Consider the following 24,279-nt stretch of genomic DNA (forward strand, 5'->3'; position numbering starts at 1 on the left):
AGGGTGGCCTCCCCAGGAACCACCAAGCCACAGTGTTCTTTTAGTCTTTACCTGATGCCTTTACCCCATTCCAGGCTCTCATCTGGTCTAGAGGGAAAAGCATGTGCATCTACTTGGTCGCCTGGGATCTTAGTAGGGTACAGATCTTATGTGTATCCTCAATCACTGCTCAGCTCAGAAGAGGGGAAGAGTCAGCTGAGAGATGAGGGGATGAGACATCAGCATTCAAGCCACCATTCAAGCACCAGGTGCCAGGATCCTGAACACACACTTACTGGAAAAGTCAGACTGCTCCTCTCATGCCCTCTGTTTCTTCACAGGAGAGAGCGATACGAGGCACGTGCAAAGTCGGTATAAAAGGCGGACGTGTGCTTAGGCTGCAGCTCACCAGCGAGGTATAGCAGTGAGGAATCAGGGTCCCTCTTCTCTCTCTCTCCCTCCTCCCCAGTAGAGTCCCCCAATGACACCTGGTGGCCTTGGACCAGCACTGGAATGAGATGAGAAGCATAAGCTACTCTCAAGGAGGCTGGGGACTGCTGAGCACATCTGATGATGTCAAGAATGAAGAGAAGAAGCTGGTTGTGGTGGGCCCTGCTGGTAATCCCAGCACTCTGGGAGGCTGAGGCAGGAGGATCTCTTGAGTTCAGAGGTTCAAGACCAGCCTGAGCAAGAGCAAGACCCCGTCTCTACTAAAAATAGAAAAACTATCTGGGCATGGTGGTGGGTGCCTGTAGTCCCAACTACTCAGGAGGCTGGGGGAGGAGGATTGCTAGAGCCTAGGAATTTAAGGTTGTTGTGAGCCATGGAGCCATAGCACTCTACCTCAGGGACAGAGTGAGACTCTCTTTCACCAAAAAGAGAGAGAGAGAGAGAAGGCAAGTTCCAAATAGGCAAAGGAGGAGTTTCTGGGAGTGGAGTCCTGCTGCCAGGGAAGACCATAGGTGAGCCCCTCTTGGAAATCAGTCGGTGCCTGTCTTGGTCAACCTGCCTTCCTACTTCCTTTCCCTTCTTTGTAAATTTATTTCCTATTTTGATTTCAGTTATGTATAAACATAGATGTAATCCTGTCTTTCAAATTTCAAAACAGACAACCTTCTTCTCCATTGCCATGTTACAAATACATCATAAATAGAATTTTCATTGGAAATTTCAGAAACTCTCAACCCCCACATTGACGAACTCTTTGAACACTTTGGGTTAGAACTGTCTCAAAGGTGGTTCTTTGCAGGCGTATAGTTCAGTGGAACAGACGTTATTCTTAGTTTTAGAAATCACTTCTTCTCAATGTTCATCCTCCTGGCCAGCATTCCTTGTTGGAGCTGATAGGCATTCTAGTATCCAAGAATGCAAAATGAGGATTGTTACCCTAACCCCATTCCACCTATGGAGGGCAACTGTCTACATCATCAATAAACCACATGAAGAGATTTAAAAAGAGAGAGAAAGAGATCTACAAGAGACCCAGCCAAATTACACATCCCTGTGAAAATAAAATCATCCCCAGGTTTACAAGATCTAAACATAACATGTAATTATCAGCAATCGCCTGTCAGTCAGTAAAGCCATAAAAAATAATTAAAATCAGGTTTGATAATGAGACATCAAATTGGCCAATAAAAATAAAAACATCCTATTTCTCGATTTGAATTCTCCATGTTGTTGCACGAATGGGGTCTCGGTTTACCCCTTGTCCTTCCAGCCAATGCTGCCTCTTCCCGCGTCCCCTGAGGAGTAAGCAGCTGTGGGTCTGACACAGTTTAAAAACTCCATGGACAAGCCACATTAGCACGATTCTTTGGAACTGTTTCAAAGACATTTTGGCTACTATTAATATTTTCAGTCTTTCATTTTTATTATGTGGATGATGTCAAGAGCTGTGGCAGGAAGCACATTTTGTCAATTAAATAATTAATCCTGCAGCATAACAGTCAGGGAGGAAAAACTGACGCTTGTCAGGTTCGAAGAAAATGAAAGGCTAGAAGGACTTTGCATTGTGCTTGCTCAAGAAAAACATAATCTGATAGCAGAATTTCCTTTATTCTCATCTCTCCTGCTCTGAACACTCCCCACTTCAAACCACAAGAAAGAAAAAGAATGGGCAGGCTTCCCTGGCTCACCTCCTCATCTGCCCAATTATTAAAATCGTGGTGTATTTTACTTTCTAGGTATGGCCCGAGTTTGCTCACTTCTCACCAACCATGCCATCACTATTTTATTTTATATATTTTAGACCTTTTCTCATTCTGTCACCCTGGGTAGAGTGCCGCAGGCGTTACAGCTCACAGTAACCTCAAACTCCCAGGCCCAAGTGATCCTCCTGCCTCAGCCTCCAGAGTAGCTGGGACTATAGGCACCCACCACCATGCCCGGCTAGTTTTAGTAGAGACAAGGTCTTCTTGCTCAGGCGGGTCTCAAACTCCTGAGCTCAAGCAAGCCTCCCACCTGGGGCTCCCAGAGCACTGGGATTACAGGCGTGAGCCACCACTTCCACCTGCCCTCCTCATTCTAATCCCAAGATTGACTAAAACTCTAATAAACCATTGGCCAATTATTATACTCAATTGCCTATTTTCCACTTTGGCAGCTGCACAGGAAATTATAAGGGACCTGAGTGTCGGGGGGAGAGGGACCTGGGTTCAAATCCCAGCTCAGCTCCCATGAGCCAGGTGACCTCTGAGCTGTCCAGCCTCAAATGCTCAACATGTGACAGGATAATCTTGGGACCCACCTCCCCGGGGGTCCATGCACGCACCTGCTTAGCACACAGAGGCGCGGTAAAGAGACAGGAGGCATTAGCGGGCTCTTCCGTTTCCGTTTTTAATAAATTCCAATTTAGGAATTTGTCAAGTGAACTGCAGCAGCTTCCCTACGGCGGTGGCCTTGCCTGCCCCGTTCTGCTCCGCAGCCTGGTCTCAGGCCCTCTTCCCCCAGCGGCCTCCCGACTCTCGCTGTCCTCCGCCCCTGGACGTTCTGCAGGCCCGGACTGGCCCGGAGCTCTTCTGTCCCCTAAGAACTTCAGTGTCAGGGATTCCGCAGACGGCGTCACGGGGCCATCTGCCAAGGCTGCCCGGGAGGGGAGCACCCTCCACACGGCCCAAACCAAACGCTCACCTGGGGCGTGGCCCAGCCTCGCCACTCCGCCCACCACGTGTGCTTTTTCTTCCTAATGGTATTCCGCACTGTAAGGATTGAGGTTTATTCCCCACCCCCATAGGGTAATAAAGTTATTTTTGTTACAAAAGGCATGCCTTCACATTCAGTTCTGATCAAATTTTTTAAAATTGAGGAAAGCTGTCCATTGAGGACCTATTTCAGTTGTACAGATAATATAAAATAAACAGAATTGGGTTCAGAATTATAAGACATTTCACAATCATCTAAAGCCCCCTGACTTAACAATAGTACATATCGAAGTTGAAATTGATTCAACTTTTTGGAGGGAAAATATCTAATATCTGTCTGTTCAAAGAATACATTCCTTTACCCTGAAAAACAAACAAACAAACAAAAAAACAATAGTACATATCTCGGGTAAGTGTTCTATATGTCCCCTAAAAATGGCTTTAAGATGTTACTTTTTTTGTCCCTTTCCAGAAAATTTGACACCAGTCATTAGCCAGGCATGCTGTAAAGGGGGAAAAAATCTCTCTCCTTAGCAAATTCAATGAGTTATCTTTGATGCAAACTGCTTTGGGTGAGTGAATACGATTTCAATCTAGTTAGATTGGCCCTGTGCACAACGCAGGGAAGAAAAGAATCATGGAAAATTTCCAAACTTCTGAACGATTTATTGCATTATCACTTTTTCTTAAATGTGTTCCTGTCTAATATCAGAACCGTTAGTCACACTGCCTATAAGGTGATTGGATATATTCTTTATTATTAAAGTCTAATTTATTTTTCCCCATTTTCAGATTAAATTAGCAAAGGGATGCTAAATTCTTTCTTTCTTTTTTTTTTGTAGAGACAGAGTCTCACTTTATGGCCCTCGGTAAAGTGCCATGGCATCACATAGCTCACAGCAACCTCCAACTCCTGGGCTTAAGTGATTCTCTTGCCTCAGCCTCCAGAGTAGCTGGGACTACAGGCGCCCGCCACAACGCCCAGCTATTTTTTTTTTTTTTTTTGGTTGCAGTTCAGCCAGGGCCGGGTTTGAACCCGCCACCCTCAGTATATGGGGCCGGCGCCTTACCGACTGAGCCACAGGCGCCGCCCAGGGATGCTAAATTCTAAGTAAATTGTGTTACACATTGCAAATGTAAGAGGATTTTTTTTTTTTTTTTTTTAGTAGTAGTAATCTTGCCCACATCTCAAGCAACTAATACGAAGTAAGCTGTTTCTGGTTGTGAACTTACAGAAGTCATTATTCCACTGGTAGGATATACAGGTAAAAAACCAGAGTGTAAAAATGTTTCACAAATACTCATATGTGAATGTTTTAGATGTAACCTTAATATACTTGCTTGGAAAAAGAAAATGGGAAACTTTCAGGCCGGACCTGGTGGCTCGTGCCTGTAATCCCAGCACTCTGGGAGGCCAAGGCCAGAGGATTACCTGAGCTCAGTAGTTCAAGACCAGCCCGGGCAAGAGCACGTCCCTGTTTCTACTAAAAATAGAAAAAGAGCTTGGCATGGTGGCAGGTACCTTTAGTTCCAGCTACTTGGAAGGCTGAGGTGAGAGGCTTGACTCTAACCAGGGTGACAGAGTGAGACTCTGTCTCAAGAAAAAAAAAAAGAAGAAAGAAAAGAAAGAAAATGGGACTGTCTTTCCATGGCAGTTTCTTGTGTAAATTAGGCAGAGGCCAACAGCAGGGCTGGATGGATCATGAAATAATCGAGAATAATAATCTTTGTTTCTTAGGAGGGAAAGATGAGTTTCCCCACCAAACTGTTCTTGCACTGGTTAACTAAAAAATGTTTGTGGGTCCCTTCAATAAAAAGAGAGCCCAAGAGACTTAGAGCAGTTATTTTCAATCTATGTGCTGGGAGTGGATCTTAGGTGTGTCACAAAAATTTTTTAAAGTCATTCGTTAAATTATTTTGGAAATAATTTCAAAGCACAGTAAGTATATTCTTTTATTTTTATCTCTCTCTCTCTCTTTTTTTGGATCAACATCATTTAAGTGTACCATGGAAGTTCAACTGTAAGTTCAAGTGTGCCGTGAGATAATAAAGGTTGAAAAACACTGGACTAGACTTTCGAGTTCATGCACACTTTGGCCATGAATTATAAACCTCACACAGGAAATATGGCACATTGGAATGATGCTCTGCATGTGTGGGCACCTGTGTCTGGAGGCCAGTGTGGTGGTTTTCCACCTCTACTCTGGATGACCTAACTCTATGATCATCTAATATCTCCAAAGTCACATCAGCGGATAGAACATCAGAATCAGAAAATAATCATGTTACCTTAGAGGGGGAAAAATGGGCCACCTACAGGTTAGCGATACCTGAGGGCACCTTGCCGCGCTGAGACCATTACTTACCTTGTCTAGTGTATTCGTCTGCTTCTCTGTGAACCAAATCTTTTACTCTGTTCCCATAAAGCAGCCTCGAGGAATCATGATCAAAAGCTTTCAAGGTTTCACTGGAGCTGTAAGACTTCTGCGTGGGGACCCTACACTCCTCATTGTCTGCTGAGGAATTTGTATACCGCCGTTCTTTCTCGCGTCTGCTCTTGGTCAGGGAGCAGTAGGGCCTCCGTTCTTTCACATCCATACTTCATTCCCTCTGTGGGCACATCGGGCCTGCTTGTTACCAAATAGGCTCAAGGTTCAATGCTCATCGGCCTCTCTGCAAAGATAAGAGGTTTGCATGATGTCAGCACAACATTCATCTAAAAACTGACGACTCTCTAGCCTTCTGGAGCTGGAGAGTGGTGAAGAATGATAGTATTGTCTATCCAGGAAACTTGCTTTCAACAAGGAATTAATACTTGGGAAGTCAGTGGAAGATATTCTGTATCACCAAGAGGTGAGGCACACTTTCCACTGATCACTGCTATGTGGGTTTGTTTAACCTACTGTATCTGATTTTTTCCCATTAATATTAAACAAAAAATAATAAGTTCAGGTTCAAATTTCACTACAGAAACCAGCTAAAAATTGGCTTTGAGAATGGGGTAAACTTTCCACAATGGAAAAGTTTTCTCTAGAAGCATTTTCTCCATTCACAAAGAAATTCTCTTTCTGTTTCTTGTGAAAACTTAATGCTGTCTGGTTTTTTATTTTGTTGTTGTTGTTGTTTCTATTTTTTTAAAAAGCAAGACCAAACTGGGAGCTTCTTGGAACTGCAACTTAGTCAAATGCACTGAATGTTTTATAATTTTATACAAAGACTTGTCCTTCTGAGGGCTAATTCTCGTGTTTTAAGGACCTGAATGTCTTGAATTATGGAAAAGGCTTGTCCTCTTCCTCCCAAACCCCTCTGCTTAAAATGCATTTCCTCTCTAGCAAATGAATTTAATCAGTGTTATCCTGATATTTAAGGCAATTCAAGTGGCTAATTTGATGGCTTAGTTTTCTCCAACTGCCACTAGCAAGAATAAGTTAGAAGGAGCCAGGAAGAATGTGCTTCTTTGCTTAGCAAGTCTTTTATTTCCTGAATTTGCTGAACTGACCCTAGAAAGGGTGGGCAGAAATGTTCTAGAGAGCTGGCCAGGCTTTTAATCTGACGGTCCCTGAAGGCTCTGTCTTCAGCCCCCAGTATATTCCTCTCACCTGACTCCTTTCCTCAATTCGCTTTTTATTTGAGGGATTCTATAATCAATTTGAAATCAGTGGTTCCCAGCAGCTCCAGATCTTCTCCTGGGCTCCACACCTTAGGGCTATGACTTCCACTTAGACACTGTTTTCTTCCACAAGAGGAAGGTCTTCTCTGGAACAGCCTCTCTACCCATCGCTCGCTACCAATCAACACATCACGGGGCTCTTTGATGCACTTCCAACTTTGCAGTGACTGTCTCCCATGTCAAACTCGCGATGAAGTTCTCGACATCTCTTGACTCTTTCTCTGTAACATTGCAAGTACACCTGTCACTTTCCATCTCCTGCTTCCATCCAGCTACGAAAAGGTGCTGTGTCCTGGGCTGGAATAATTGCAGAGTTCCAGAAAGATCTGGATGGCTTCTCCCTGCTATGCCTTTAACAAAACCACACCTTCCCCTGCCCATAGTGCTAGAAAAGGGTTTCCTTCACAATGGCTTCCACGTTTCTCTGCTATTCAAAGTAGTTGCTGATATTTTAGTGTGGCATTGGACCATATCTTGATTTCCCTACCTTTTTCTTCTTTTCTATAAATCAGATTAAAAAAACTAGTATTTTTCATGACCCTTTCTGATTCTTTACTCTTGACAAATTCTTCCAACAGCTCTCAGTAGAAATCTAATTTCTCATATTGTATTTTTCCTTTCAATTTAAGAGAATAAATAATTTCAAGGCACAGTAATAGAGATTATTTTTATACAACAGGATTAAAACAACACACCAATTCACACTTTTTATTCCAACAAAGGGAAGTTACTTTAGATAAACATTTACCTGCATGACTACTATTTATTATAAGGCTATCATTTAGGTGCTCAGAACAAAGAAAGAATAAAGAATACAGTTAGCGAGGGAAACAGTTGTATCATTTCTAATAATATGTCCAAGTTCAGGGCGGCACCTGTGGCTCAGTGAGTAGAGCGCCAGCCTCATATATCAAGGGTGGTGAGTTCAAACCAGCCCCCGGCCAAACTGTACCAACAACAAACAAACAAACAAAAAATAGCTGGACATTGCGGCAGGCACCTATAGTCCCAGCTACTTGGGAGGCTGAGGGAAGAGAATCGCTTAAGCCCAAGAGCTGGAGGTTGCAAGCTGTGATGCCACAGCACTCTACCAAGGGTGACAAAGTAAAATAATAATAATAATAATAAGTCCAAGTTCAAGGGGAATTGTGTTTCCAAAATATCCTCGATTTTTTTGGAGGAAAAGCCATACAGACCCTCAAAACCAAATGATCACCAGAAAGTTTTTAACTGACCAGAAAAAATATAATTCCAGCATTTTTAGTAGTAAAATTTGAGATTTAAAATCATTATAAAAGCTTCATTTCTCACCTTTAGTTGCCACCTATTTTATAATGTGTTGCTCTACATACACATACAGATGCATTTTTGTACTTTAAAAATGAATCAATTGAAGTAGGGTTAAATTGTTGTTGTAATTACTTTTCTTCTGCTGCTGTTTTGCTTCAATTAGTCAGACCAGGTCTGCCAGTCAAATCTGATCTACCACGTGTTTCATAAATCAAGTTTTACTGGCACACAGCACATGCATTTGTTTGTCCTTGGCCATGTTCATCCTACAAAGTTACAGTTGAGTGGCTGCAGCAGAAGCTACAGTGGGTTGAATCATGTCTTCCAGAAAGATATGTTGAAATGTTAACTCCTGGTACCTATGAATGTGATCTTCTTTGGAAATAGGTCTTCGCCAATGGAATCCAGTTAAGATGAGGCCTACTGGATTGGCAGGGGGCTCCTGTCTTTGTAAGAGACAGGAAAGGGAGTTTTAGACACACACAGACACAGAGGAAAGAAGATCAAGTGAGAACAGAGACAGAGCTTGGGGTGATGTAGCTGTAAGCCAAGGGAACTAAGGGTGCCAACAGACATAGAAGCCAGGAGAAACCCCTAGAAGTTAGGAGAGAGTCACAGAGAAGACTCTTCCCCAGAGTCTCAAAGGAGCATGGCCCTGCCGACACCGTGCTCTCACACTTCTTGAGATCTCATACTTCTTGCTGCAGAACTGACAGAATAACTATCTGTTGTTTTAAGCCACCACGTCTGGGTAGTTTGTTATTGTAGCCACAGGAACCTAACACAGAGACCTTAAGGTGTGTGGCTCTGTACAGGAAAAGTTTGTGAACCTCTGAGTTAGGCCATACATCTTTCCGTTCTCTTTGCACACACACCCCCCCCCAAACACACACACTTTGTATCTATGAATGTAGAAAGTATTCTCAGTAAAGAGTATAGTTTTCATGCTATAACTTTATAATCTTGAAAATTAGATCATCACGAAGTTCTTTAATATGCTAACATGAACATACATCATCACAATTAAAGACAGAATTCAGTGGCAATGTTACTAAAGTTTATAAGTCAGTACCAATTAAATGTTAATACACTAGTAATGAAAAGATAATTTGGGGGGTTTTTGAGCATTAGAGAACATCTGTAGCACCACATATCTGAGTTTTCCTTATTTGTGAAACAATTCTACAGTGTCGTGATAAGTCAAGATGCAGTATTTGAATATACTATCAAAGGCAGGGGCAATTTGATCTTAGAGACTCTGAGCAACTAAAGTCCTTTGTATTTGTCTTTTCATTTCTGTACATAGTTGAAACTCTTCAAGGGTTTAATCTATACTGTAATGTTTGCAACTACTGATATGCTTCATTGATGAAAGTCAATGGGTTCAATGTGACTTCAAAAAGCAGTTTACTGTGTTATCTCGTCCATTCGAGGCTTAAGACGAGAAGGTTAAGAAATGCAGCCTCTTAAGTAGTGCTAAATTGTCGAAGCACTTTGATGCAGACCCACACAAGGAAGAGTGTCACTGCCTGCATATTCAGCAGAAAGCGTTTAATGAACAGGACATTAGCCGCATCAGTGGGCAAAGCCTTTGAAAAATAAAAGCTATTAGGAAGAAAGTTGACCAAAAACTTTTGATTGAACTAGCTACAGCGAGTACACAGCTATATCAGACTGATGTGGTTAATTCTTATTAGCTCCTTGAAAAATGACTCAGTTGCTAACCACAGCATTCCTCTGGAAATAACAGCTGGTTTTCAAGACTGAAAACTTGATTACTTGGTTATTTGTTTTTTTTTCTCAATAATTTGCAAAGTATTTGAATGAATGCGAGAATGAGGAGGCAGGCCAATCCTGACTTACAGGCACTAGACTCAGTATGATCTTATCCTTTACTCCCCCTGTGTTACCGACTGAGCCACAGGCGCCGCCCGATTTTAATTGATTTAATCTTTAGAAGGTAACTTGATTTTAATTGAAGTCTTTAAAACCTTTAATACCAATGATTACAATTTGTCAAGCCTATAACAAACATCCCTAAAATCAATTATAGTTATAAATTTCCATGAGCTTATGTATTTAAATAGTGGCTGAAATAAAAACAAATATCCAAACCCAAATGATTAAATAACCTGTTGGTCAAACTCACTCATGCTTCCATTTTTTTCTATAAGAATTACAGATCCTTACATGCTACCTTAAATATCTTCTACATAGATTGTCTTCCTATTTTATTATAGTTTGGAAAAGCTCACACCGCCCCCCCCCAAAAAAAATAAGCAGACTCAGAGAAACACTAATTTACCCCCAACACATTTCAGATTACAGATCTAAAGTAAGTTCTTTTTATACAACACCAAGATACTTTTGCCTTTTGTTATTCACAATCCATACTTTCCCTAAAAAGTATGAATTACTATTTATGATTTATTACTAGTTATGTTAATCAAACAGTAAATACAACTTTGCATACCATAAGAATTTCAAAGCATTTCCTTTATTAAATAGCTAGAATAAAGTCAATTGAATAAACAAGGAAATAAATTGCTTTTGTGCATTTTAAAGGAAATTGTGTTTCCGAAGGCAAATTTACAAATCAAAAAAGGAAATAATTATGTACAAAATCAAAATCATATTATGGTGTTTTTTTTGGTAGTGGTAAAATCAAGAACAACTAGAATTTGAGCTTACAGTTTCAAATAGTAGAATATAAGAGAAACTATCAAGTCTGTGGAACAAAGTTAAAATACAAACAAAACCATGAAAGGAAACAGAGGGAAAGGAGAATCTACCAGGAATAACAAAAAAGATGCTGGTTGAGAAAAAACAGAGGAAAATAAATCTAATTGGTGGTTGAGAAGGTTAAAACTAGGCATGTTGCTTGCTTCCTTTTTTTTTTTTTTTTTTTTAAGGCAAGCGTGAAACAGAGTTTATTGAGGAAGAGAAAGGTAGCTTGCAGAGTAGGAAATCTTACAAAGGAGGATACACTCTCCATAGACAGCAAACGGGCCTCACTGCCAGGCCAGAAGGCAAAGAGGCCCAGGCTGCTGTCTCCAGACACAACAGTCAATAAATAGAACATATGAGAGCAATAATAAATAAGTCAGCTTCTACTTCCAGCCAGGATTAGAAGAATAGAAACTGGGTTTATCTTCCTGTCTAAAATAACAACAACTACAAAATGGACAGCATATCTGAAACAAGGGTTTTCAAGCCATTGACATCAAGTAATGAAAGACAGTGAACCCTGAGAAGTGGAAAATAAACAATATGGAGCCCTTGATTTGCTCCTGCTTACGTAGAGAAGAGGAATTCAGGAAAAGCCCAGTGGACTTCCTAAATTAAAGTGATAGAGCCAAGGCTGGTAGAACAGGTGATGAGAATCTGCAGGACAAAGTGTTGGAGGAAAAAGAGCTGCATGGACAGAAAGTCCCCCGGAGGCGAGTGGAGGATCCCTCCTGAGAATCTGGGAGGACAATGATGAACACTGGTGTGTGAGGAGGCCACTGGACACCAGGGAATTATCTGAAAGGTGTATGGCCCTTCCTTTGTTGTGAGGGACCACCCTGCAGAAGGCTGTTTGGCAGCATTCCTGTCCTCTGCTCTCTTCCTGCCAGAGCACCCCATTCATGACAAGCAAAAATACGCCTAGACTTTTCCAAATGTCTCTGGGGCCAGTGAATTACAGGTAAAGTATACAGGGCTCCCCAAAGATGCAGGCTTCACAGGACAGGTTAGACAGTGTCATTCATGTTCCGCCAGCACTGGAGAGTTTTAAACAGGCAGGCGACATGATGGATCAGATGTTCAGTTCAGAAGGATCTCTCTGGCTGAAGTGTGGAGAAGAGAAGAAAGGAAGTCTGGAGCAGAAGTAAGAAAACCTGTTGGCAAATTTTTTCATTAGTCCAGGCAAGAGAATGACAGCTTGGACTAGGGAGCCTGAAGCAGAAGTGCTGAGTTAGAAAAGTAGATGGACGTGAGACAGTTAGAGGTGGCCCTGGCATGACTGTGATGGGCGGAAATGAAGGCGAGAAGGAAGAGCTGAGAACAGTGCCAGGCTTCTGGCAAGAGGAGCCAGCTGAGCAGCGGCTGCTGAGGCAGAGGGAACAGGAGGCCCATGGCACAGCCCTGACGAATACCCACGCCCAAGTCTTGCTTGGTCATACTTGTTCCTCGTGGAAACTAAAAAATGGCAGATAAACCAAAAAACATTGCTCTCTTAAACTTTCGGCGTTCACGTTTTCCAACCTTTTCTCTGCATATGTGTGTGTGTATATAAATGAGTAGGTGTGGGCTTTGACATATTTAATAGGGACAATACTGGAACACAGTTTTATTTAACATATTATGAACATTTTCATGTATGTAAAGATATATTTACATAATTATTTTAAAGCTAATAAATAGGAAGCTTATGGTTTTAAAATTCAAAACTATGCACTACTTTTTTTTTTTTTTTGTAGAAACAGAGTCTCACTGTACCACCCTCGGGTAGAGTGCCGTGGCGTCACACGGCTCACAGCAACCTCTAACTCCTGGGCTTAGGCGATTCTCTTGCCTCAGCCTCCCGAGCAGCTGGGACTACAGGTGCCCGCCACAATGCCCGGCTATTTTTTTTTGTTGTTGTTGCAGTTTGGCCGGGGCTGGGATTGAACCCGCCACCCTCGGCATATGGGGCCGGCGCCCTACTCACTGAGCCACAGGCGCCACCCCTATGCACCACATTTTATCACAGATAACAAACATAAACTTAGGTAATGAAATACATAGGAACCGTATACTAAAATAGCTCCTGAATAAATGTGAATGCTGGAAGATTTCTAATTGGAAAATATATAGAACAGTGCCTTAGGCTATAAGAAAAGTGGCTTAAATCTCATCAAATCATTAAAAAATTCTTTCAAAAATATTTATATGTAGAAAGAAACAGAAACTAGAAATGACTAGAAAAGAAAAAGATAATAAGGATAAAGATAATTTATTCAGTAAAGTGGAACTCTATTCTATGGTTTAAAAACAAATAAAACAATTCACTCACACAGCCTGAAATTAAGAGTGACTCTGGTTTTTCTGATGAAAATTATGGAAAGGCGCACTTAGCAGGCGGCAGGAACATACATGAATACAGTGTGTAGTCTTTGGCAGGAAAGGCAACTACAGGGAGAAAGTCAGAATCTCTCTACTCAGAAAAGATGGGGGAAAGGCACTTAAGAATCCAATACAGCTGAGCCAAATGCAGCTTCCCCAGATTGAAGACCTCTAGGGTAAAGTGTAAACAGTATCTTCAATTTGTTTGCCTGCCTGGATCAACCAATATCCGTCATGTCTATTTACGCACTCCCAGGACTGTTTAAATGAGCACCCTGCATACAGAGGCCACCACGTCATTCACCTGTGCTTCAGCATCAGCCAGGGCTTTGAAAACGTTGCCACAAGTACTATCTGGTTCAGAGGGAAAAGTCAGAAACACAATTATACGTCATGCAGATGATACTGGGGTAGCCAAATGGCCTCACATATGCACTAGGCAACTTTAATATCAAGCCAGATGCCTTGTTCTAATTGAAGTAGGCCATTCCACCTTCAACAAAACATGCCCACCTCAATGGGCCTGCCAGGTGCACTCACACAGGCGGTAATAATAACAAGCTGCACTTACTAAACGGTTGTTCACACTAGGTATTTCACACACTGCACGTCTATTTTTCAGCAAGTCTGTTATTATCAGTGTTCAAAGGAGGAAATTTGAGAATTAACAGAAATTTTCAAGGCATATAACTGGCAGAGGCTAGGCTGGGGTTCACACCCCCAAATTATGCTCTCCCATTTCCCTCCCTTCTTCCCTCCCATCCTTCATTCCCTCAGAGTCTCACTGTCACCCCTGGTACAGTGCCATGGTGTCATAGCTCACAGCAACCCCAAACTCCTGGGCTCAAGTGCAATCCCCCCTGTCTTGGCCTCTTGACTGGCTGGGACTACAGGTGCCTCCTCCCCCCATGCCGGCTAGTTTTTCTCATTTTAGTAGAGACAGTGTCTTGCTCTTGCTCAGGCTAGTTTTGAACTCCTGAGTTCAGGGGATCCACTCACCTTGGCCTCCTAGAGTGCTGAGATTATAGGCGTGAGTCATTGCACCTGGCCTGTCCCATTAATTTCTTTGAAAAGTTGACAAACTATGAGACCTGTGAGTATGTACCATCAACCCCACATTCAGACCTTCAACTGTAAAGACAGAAACACAAACAAGCCTTCCAGATGGCTGAAAAACCACAGCTTGCTATGTCATAACCGTGACTTAAAGATGAGTACCCCTGACCAGTGACAGCTGAAAGACTGTGTGACTGGGACCCTTCTTAAGTGCAAAGCGACTATCATGTCCCTGAGTACTGGGCATAGTCCTCTCTTTAAGAGGGGACGTGAAAGCTCCTTGACAAATCAGTCATTTCGATCTTGATTATTTACTGAATGCTAAAATATGGCAGGTGCTTTGCATATACGACCTCACTCAATCCTCAAACAAGTGGCTAAATAAGAATTATAAACTCCATATTCACACGAGGGAACTGAGGCCCAGAGAGGTTAATTGACTTGTCCAAGGTCACAGAATCAGGGGGTAACCGAGCAGAATTTGAATATATTTCAGTTTAATTCCACATCTGAACTCTTAACCATTGGACTATACTTCCAAACCTTAAAACAGAAAGGAGACTTAAAAAATAAAAATAAAGAAATAAAACAGAGAGAGAGAGAGAGAGATGACAGCAACAAGTTTAACAGTGTGAGGATGTCAACAGATCCAGTATTAGCAAAGCCAATAAAAGGTGTCATATTGAAAATACCAAGATAAGGGCGGCGCCTGTGGCTCAGCGGGTAGGGCGCGGGTCCCATATGCCCGGAGGTGGCGGGTTCAAACCCAGCCCCGGCCAAAAAAAAAAAAAAAAGAAAAGAAAATACCAAGATAAGGGCAGCACCTGTGGCTCCGTGAGTAGGGCGCCGGTCCCATATGCCGGAGGTGGCGGGTTCAAACCCAGCCCTGGCCAAAAAAACCACAAAAAAAAAAAAAAAGAAAGAAAATACCAAGATAATTACATTTTCAGAGATCACAGACTTGGGGAGGTAAAAATAAAAACCAAGTGAAACCCAACTGAGGGATAAGAAAGGTACAAAACGCAAGACCAAGAAAATAAAATATACTGAAAACATCCTCGAGCTGCTTCTTTGGGGAAAAGACAAGTAGGGAACAAATAAACAACACCTTGCTGTGATAATGTGTGATTCAGAGGGGGACACGGGCACGATTCTTTTTGCTTATCTCTCATCTCATGTGATTTAGTTACCAGAGGAAGAGAAGCTTCCTCCTCATGGCCATTGTAGTTGTGCTAAGGTTCTTTGCATGTTCTGTATTTCCCTAACAAATGTCCCTCTCTCATAAGCAGTTCAAGGGGCTCAGGCAGTGAAGACCCCAATTCTGGGGTCCAGAAAATGCCTGCCCAGAATCTCAGAGATTGGTTCAGGAATGAACTTGTGACCTAGTTTAGACCAATCACATCAGTCTCAGGACATGTGACAAAATTACTGAGAATGAGCCTGTTGTTTTCATTGGACTTGTTAATCTGGGGAGATATAAACTCAAAGTTTGTTCATGTTTGTGCCACCATTTGAAGAAAGCCTGTTGCCATTAAAGTTTCAGAAGAAACAGACCTCAGAGGCAGACAGAGATCTGATTCTGAAAAACAAGTTCTTACACCCTGGATTTTTCAGCTAAGAAAACTGGTAAAATACACCTGGGGAGGAAACCCAGCAGAGGGCTTTGATCAGCCAGAAATATGTCTAAAGTGTGGCTCCCTTCACTACTCAGCCATACAAAAAGGCCATCTAGTATCTTGTGGCAACCTGGAGGGAACTGGAGACCATTCTTCTATGTGAAACATCACAAGAGCAAAGAATCAAACACAAGTACTCAATACCAAATTGGGATTAATGGATCAACACTTGAGGGCACGTATGGACCAAAATCTCAATGAACATCCCACTGGGGTAGGGGATGGGTAAAGTGCACACCCTCTGGTGAAGGGCACACTTCCAACTTTGACTCAATCTGTACAAAAACAAAGTATATAAACAAAACATGTGTACCTCCTAATATTCTGAAATAAAAATCTTTAAAATATCAGGCATAAACTTAGTAAGAAACATAAATCTGTATTATAATAAAATAATAATGTACTGAAGAATACAAAAGAGATTCGAGTAAAAGGAGTGAAATATCTGTACCATAATTAAATGTTCTTTAATATAGCAATTTTCCCAAATTAATGCATACTTTTTAAAATCCTAATACAAATTGCAACAGGAAAAAAAAAAGTGTAGCTCCACTATTTCTAGTTTATGTGACACATGGCCTTGGACAGTTACTTATACTCTCTGAGGCTTAGTTTCCTATTTTTAATTCTCTAAAAGGCATATGACAATACCTTTCTTTTGGAGATACTATGAAGATTAAAAGAGATAAAGTTCTTTAAAGCATTTAGTGCCCTTACTGGCACCTAACATAATGAGTACTTGATAAAGGACAGCTATTATAATTAAATCAACATTATCACTGTCCAGTGTCCAAGACAAATGTCCAATGTCATTAGGCTGAAATCTAAGTAATCTGTGGAAGCTGACTTGAGGAAAATCTCAGTCCCATAAGGCTGAGATCAGGGATTATACATTTGTAACAAAATTGATATTTTGCTAAAATGTTTAAATGGAATTTGAGTTTTGAAATTTTATGAGCTTATTCAGAAATGCTACAACATCAAATGAGGAAAAAATATAGTTCCCACATTGAAAATTCCAAAATGATTTCATCTGTAATGTTATCCAAATATTTATGTCTTAGTAGTGGAAAGCAGTAGGCAAACTCTGGAAAAACTTTCAAGCAAAACAATAAAACTGATTAACAGTCTCCAGATTGAGAGAACTATGTCAGGTTTATTTTAGTAACGACTAGGTGGCCACCTGATAACTACCCACAAGTATTTGGAGAATAAAGGATAACTGTGGTTATTCATGCCTCTGTAACCCACAGGCAGAATTACTATAATAAACATACAGCCCATCCACTGCCCCCAGACAGTTTTCATCTCAGTATGAAGAACACCAAGCCAGCCAAATGGCACCTTCTTCACAGACCCCCGGCGAGTGGGAAATTCGGGTCCAGGGCTGGAGCCCAGTGTCTCTCTTAACAAAGCATCTATCCATGGAGATAAGAGAGATGGGGACAGATTTCCAACGCCATTTCCTCCTGGAAGCAGGCGAGTTCTAGGACAGATCAACTCCAGAGTTGTTTCAGGGTTTCAAAATGCTTCTGAATTCAGTCTGAGTGTCTCATGTGTCCAAAAGACGCAAAGAGCTCCTTTTAGCTTGCTGTGGACGCTGTGGGTCAGGTCTGCAGCCGGTCTTCCTGATGCTTGTGGGAAACAGGCCCAACACCCTGACAGCCAGCCCAGCAGGCAGTCAGAGCCTTCACTCGGGAGGACTTGATTCACTTGAATATTTTTCTTCTTCCATGTTTACTGTTTGTTTTTATTTTAATTTTGTTTTTGAGACAGAGTCTCTCTCTGTCACCCTGAATAGAGTACTGTGCCATCATAGCTCATAGCAGCTTCAAACTCTTGGGCTCAAGTGATCCCAATGCCTCAGCCTCCCCCGTAGCTGGGACTACAGGTGCCTGCCACGATGACCACCTGGTTAGTTTTGCTATTTTTAGTAGAGACGGTGTCTCACTTTCACTCAAGCCAGTCTCAAACTCCTGAACTCAAGCAGTCCTCCCACCTCGGCCTCCCAGAGTGCAGGGATTACAGGGGGGAGCCACCATGCCCTTGGCCTACTGTTTGTTTTTAAACAAATTTTAACACAGCAGTATCAGAGAATCTAAATATGCTTGACTAGGTACAGGCACACACAGAAATGTAATGTTTTGACATTTCAAGTTGAGTCACATACCTTGAAGTGCGTATGTATAATACACTAAAATATCATGACTTTGTATAAAAGTTGCCCAGTAGTTAAGCAAAAATAGGAAACATGTTTCCAACTACCTTATCATTCTGGATTCCCTGGATGTTTTATATTATAAAGGTAGATATGTGGATAATTCGTTAGTGTTTTAGAAGTTTTTATGGGCCAGTAGACATGGACCAGCCAGGCAGGTGCTGTGGGGGTGGGGGCTAAAATCCAGCTTGAGCCCCCGGGGGTGGCACGTAGGCTCGAAGGAACACAAAGGCTCCAGAGTTAGTGGCCTGATTAATTTTTTTCCATGCTCTTCCTAGTGGTAGTTATAAACCAAGGCAGAGGATTAAAATGGACAAGGCAGTAGATTAAAATGTTGCCTTCTCAGATGGCTGCTGACCTTGGATTTCTCCAATCCTCTTCCTGACCACAAAAGGGGCACGTGAGCTCGAGGGCTCCAGCAGGCGCAGAGACACATTCCGTTTCCTAGGTTTCCCATGGATTGCCTGCCAAGTGACTTTTGCCACTGTATTTCATACCTTGGTGATGTATTTTAGACAATTATTAAAAACCACACTTTCATGGTACGCTAGTACATTGTGGGTACTCAATGCAGATTAAATTGCAACAATAACTTGGAGTAAGTCAATTTGGTCTATGTTTCTTCAAGGAAAGGCATTAGTAAAAGGCTGCAGTCACTGTGGAGAGAACACGAACTCTTCTCGGCCACTGTGGCTTTGCTGTGAGTAATCAGACTGGCTATTTATCTCGTTACCAGCTAGTTATGCCACCAGTTAATAGTCAGAATCCATACACCAGGGAGATTTTAAATTTAGTTTGGATGGAGCATTAACCAAAGGACTCTAATTTCAGAAAACACCTTCCTCAGGTATATCGCTTCTCTGCTTGCCCACTGCCTGCCCAGCTGGGCGCTGGCATTTCTTTCCTCGTCTTAGCACTAATACTTCTGCAGCCAGGACGGGTGGGTGTTATTTTAACGCTCACTTAGTTTTTGGTCCCTCTGCTTTCTAACTACCAGCAGGAGGCCCATTAGCACAGAATCATTATTTTTCATAATGGACACTTGTCACCTATGGACCAGAATGAAACCACTAACTGAATTTTGTGTGGGTCACCAAGTGGCAAGAACTAGCACTCACTCTTGGGCCACACGGCAGTCCTTTTGCCCTAGTCTTTCCAGCTCACAGTCACAATCCTCTATGGACACATGTGTAATGGTGATACCACTTTGTAAAGAAGAAATCGGGAGTATGCATAAGGATTTCCATGATTATTTTTGGAAGACAGCCGCATTTCACTGGATTATTTCCACAGTATATCGTGGTAAGCGTGTAATGTAGAATATATTTTAATTGCTGTGATGTAAATGAGACTTTGGGGTCACGTTAGGGAGTGTTAACTGGAAGATCCCGCTCTGACTTTAGCGCGCCTGCAGGCCTTTTAAATTGTTATGGGAAATCGCAGCTTTCAATTGAGTAGTTTCAACACTGAGCTCCCCTAAGGCTTATTACACTTTGGCAACATGATGCCAATTTCAACTAATGTACATAATGCCTTTTGCCTCTCATACCTTCTCTGCAGAACCTTTCTAGAATGTACACTTGAAAACCATGAAATCCTTGGTGGGTGAAGAGCTATACCCCAGCTGCTATCACCATCATGTCACTGGCAGAAGTCCTCAGACGCTACAAGCTTCGCTCAGAAGGCGTTAAGAACACGGAAGTATCAACATAAGGTGCAGTACTAATAAACAGCAATAAATAGAAAAGGTCCTAATTATTATAACGTAATTTCCAGTTAAAGCATTTTGTTATAAACTCTCCTTAAGAAATGCATCCAGGTCTGGGTGTGGTGGCTCACGCCTATAATCCCAGCACTCTGGGAGGCTTAGGCAGGTGGATCATTTGAGCTCAGGATTTTGAGACCAGCCTGAGCAAATGTGAGACACTGTCTCTACTAAAAACAGAAAAACTAGCTGGGCATGGTGGTAGATGCCAGTAGTCCCAGCTACTCAGGAGGCTGAGGCAGGAAAATCACTTGAGCCCAGGAGTTTGAGGTTGCTGTGAGCTGTGATGCCTCAGCACCATACCCAGGGTGACAGAGTGAGACTCTGTCTCAAAAGAAAATGCATCCAAATAACTCAAAGATTCAAGCAGTAAATACCTATTTACTTACGATAATAGTATACATATAAAATGTAGTACAATTTATAAACATATGAGGACAATTAATGACAATTAAAGTTATGGGGGGAAGCAGAGAGTGGGACGGAGGGAGGGGGCGGGGCCTTGGTGCATGCCACACCTTCTGGAGGCAAGACATGATTGCAAGAGGGACTTTACCTAACAAATGCAATCAGTGTAACCTGGCTTATTGTACTCTCAATGAATCCCCAACAATAATAAAAAAAAAAAAAAACATTTTCACATATGTTCTCATAGTAGCTGTATAAACCTAGTTCAGAAAACATCTTTCAAATGTTAACAGGGCTCACAGTCATATCAGAGGGCAGGTACCTTCATCTCCTGAGGTACATGAAGCACAGGTCTGTGCAACTTACGATGCTAAAGGGAGAAAGGTCTCCCTGGTCCTCACCACCTGGGTAGACAGAGCTCGGCCCCACCAGCCCTTCTCCTGTGGACACTGCTTTTGCCTTAGGCATGTCTCCCAACTGACTTGAATCACAGCCCCTTTGGTCAGCTCTGCAGAATTTAGGGAGTTAATCATACTGTCGTCAGAACTCCTTTCCCTTTCACCATTCCCAGCAACTACTTCCTTGGAAGTCCTTCAACCCAAGCATGAAACAGGCTTCTGGTAGTGAAAAGGGACAAATTATGGCTAAAATGTTGGCAGGCTGAATGCTATCAAAATGCAGGTTCTGGATAAATCTCTTCCATGTCTCTATGGATGGCTTACCACAAGAGCGTTCATTAGCCTGATCACACTTAATTTTCTCGTTCAACCAGTTCTCCAGTACAGTGTTCATTGCATACTCTGAAATACTAAACGCCAATTTTGGTGGCACATTGAAAGAAAGAAAAAACTGAAAACAACAGAGAAAAGTCTTACACAATTTTATCTTGCAATTATTTCTGCAGTAAACTAATGCCTAACAGTGTCAATGAAAAAAATAAAAGCAGTTGCACTCACAGGCCTTCAGGACTCATTATTAAAAACTGGTTGGTTTTTGGTTTGTTTGTATTTGCTGAGCTGTTTATTGCCTGGACTACATCCTCTTCCATACTTCCAGGGTCGAATGTGTACATGTTTGAGTAAACATCTGAGAAGTTCTGGAACTGATCTAATAGTCTAAACTCAGCGGTGGCCAAAGGCACCATGTTTACAACTAGCACAGCTCCAGCCTTCCAAAACCAGACCCCACCTCTAGCTGTGTCTTCCTGCTGCAGGAAGAAGAAAGAAGAGGAGAAACGAGGAGAGGAGAGGAAAGGAGAGAAGTGAAGGGGAGAGAAGGGAGGAAGAGAGGAGGGAAGGAAGGAAGGCAGGGAGGGAGGCAGGCGAGAAACCGCCTTGACAGATCCTTATCACTCTAGCGCTGCCTCTGATTCACGCGCAGCACACAACTAGTCAAGGCACTGTGGTTGAAACTAGGGCAGGGCGCTCATAGATCTACACAGCCCCACCAATCCTCCGGTCATTATCCATCCCAAAACAGTTTTAAACTGTGTCATTCCCCTCTCAGATTAAATTTATTTTGGATACAATGGTTGAGAGGCAGGCAGGTTGTTGAGACTTAAGTTATATTGTGCTACAATTTTCTATTCAACTACTCCACATCTTTCTCCACTTCAAAATTTAGTCACTTCCATGGAAAAATCTGCTCTGATGTTGTGTCCCTTTGTGTCCTGTACATAATAGATCTTCAATAATCAATAATTATTCCCGATTTGTGTGAATTTTAATGAGATAGGAGATTTTAATAGAAAAATAAATTAACTTTTAAGAGAAAAGATGGTGTAATATTGTCTGCAGGCCATCTCCTACTTGCTACTCAAATTTAGTTCATCTGCTTTGTGGTATTGTTTTACACGTGCCAATCCCCTGTAGTCATCTTAATCTATTTCAAACTTTCCTCTTGAATAATAGGAACATGATGACCTAGCAAAAAACCTATTCTAACAAAATCATGCTATAACATTTATGTCTTCATGACTTTTATTATGGTAAAATTTATATCTGGAAAAAATAATGGTTGAGTAGAATATTCTAATTATAATTATACAACATAAAAACAAAAGGGGAAACCTTCAAATTAAAAATTAAGCCATTAAAAATTACGGCATACAGTTAATCTAAAGATTCTACAGTCCTGGAGTGCCTACAAGGTTGCCGCATAGAAACTAGAGTGTTATGTCCTTAGTTAAAATGTATTAAGTACTTGCTAAACATTTATTTTACGCACATTATCTCATTTAATTTCTACAACAAACCTATGAGGTTGGTTTTCTTATTAGCTCCTTTTACACATAAGGGAACCCAAACTCAGAGAATTAAGCCTCTCACCCAAGATGACACACCTGTTAAATAGCACAGCCAGGGCTGAAAACCAGATCTGCATGACACAAAATTTGTAAGTTTGATAGTGACACTGTGTTGACTCCCTGGGGACAAGTACACCAGTCCCATGAGGGAAAATGAAATGATGGGTAATATCAATTCTCATAATTTACTGTGAAAGTTTTACAGGAAAGGTGGTCATCTGCCTATAGCAGAAATACTACTCTTTTATCATAATATTGCTCAGAGAGCTTTGGGAAAACCCTGGCACCTGCTAGCATGCCGTGGAACAGTCCCAGCACAGCAGCCAATGTGTGAAATCACAGAGCCGAAAAGGCCAGTCAGCACCAATGCAAATCATTTCAGCTCTAATTTTGCTACTGAATAGCACCAAGAAGGATCTATATTAATTTCAACAAGGTATGTTGAAAGGGAAAACAAATCCCACACATGGTTTATGGCACCATGTATGAGAGAAATGGGTTTCATGAAATTAAGATTGGTTCCCATCCCGAGAATGCTGCAATTCCCATAACTAATCACCCATAAAACCTATTACAAACACATACTAAGAAAAACTCAAAAAAGCATAGGAGAGTGATGAAATTTCCACCTCGATAACTGATAAAGTGAGATGTATCAAAAATCAACTGAGCTGGAAAAGTGACAGGCTGTGAAGAGGCGCTTAGCATGATCTGTGGTCAGGGCCCTCCATTAGTCAAAGAGGTGAGTGAGCGCATGGGCGTTTGGGGCCCTCCTATCTGCGAGCTCCCTTCCTCACCAGAGAAGGGGTATTCCCAACACCAGCACTCCTAAGGAAAAACGACTAGTCCCAGCATTCCATCCGAACCTTAAGGAAGCCCCGATTATCCTTCCATTTTTGAATCAAATAAAAAACAGATTTATCATGTGCTCTTTCAATATCATTTAAAGAACCAGTGTCTTGGCTTCAAGTTTTATATCTTCTTTTATCATTGCTTTGGGCCAACCCTAATTAATGATGTTTCTATTTAACTTTTAAAGAAAAAGACCTTCAGTTTTGTTAAAAGTATTTCCTACAAAAAAAAAAAAAAGAACACTACATGTCACAGATTATCAAATATCCCATGCCATACGCCTTACTTTTAAAACATTCAAAACACAAACTCTCAGCAAAGCAGCTCTGCCTCCTGCACACTGGTGGAAGCTTCATGACGTTATGCAGAAGAAAGATGTGACTGAAAGAGTGAACTCACAGACAGTGACCCACAGCCAGCAGCAGCTGTCACGTCCCAACCACGGAGGCATCTGTAACACAACTCACACTTTCCACGGGCATCAATATCAAACTAAAATGCTAAGTCCCCCTTTACAAAGGAAATCGTATTCAAATTGCATGCATGAGGGAAGGTGATGCAGGGCGTCACTGTGGGGAAAGGCCACTGGCAACAATCCATGGACAAATTTTTAAAAAAAAGAAGTCTTATTATTGATTGATCAATCGATTGATTGGATTTTCTTTTATGTAAAATTTTGGCAACATAAGCATTCTTTCCAGTAAAAGAGATTAATCCAGATGCTCTAAAATAGTTGGTCAGTAGGGTGCATAAAACAACTTATCGGTCTTTAAAAGAAAATGTTATTAGTCAAGTGAGTCACTTTGCGCTGGCCTCTTATGTTTGTTCC

General features: G+C 41.7%; 1 protein-coding gene across 10 annotated transcripts in view; it reads right to left on the reverse strand.

Annotated features, from left to right (window-relative positions):
- Positions 1-24,279, reverse strand: part of TENM3 (teneurin transmembrane protein 3) — a 953,923-nt gene that overhangs the window by 439,606 nt on the left and 490,038 nt on the right. For all 10 annotated transcript variants that reach the window (XM_053585025.1, XM_053585092.1, XM_053585086.1 and 7 more), the window contains one exon: positions 5,489-5,795. In XM_053585025.1, the coding sequence (XP_053441000.1) occupies positions 5,489-5,720 (232 nt within the window). In that variant the 5' untranslated portion in view covers positions 5,721-5,795. The remainder of the gene's footprint in view (positions 1-5,488; positions 5,796-24,279) is intronic.

The sequence above is a fragment of the Nycticebus coucang genome, chromosome 1, assembly GCF_027406575.1.
Source record: "Nycticebus coucang isolate mNycCou1 chromosome 1, mNycCou1.pri, whole genome shotgun sequence".
NCBI classification, from domain to species: domain Eukaryota; kingdom Metazoa; phylum Chordata; class Mammalia; order Primates; family Lorisidae; genus Nycticebus; species Nycticebus coucang.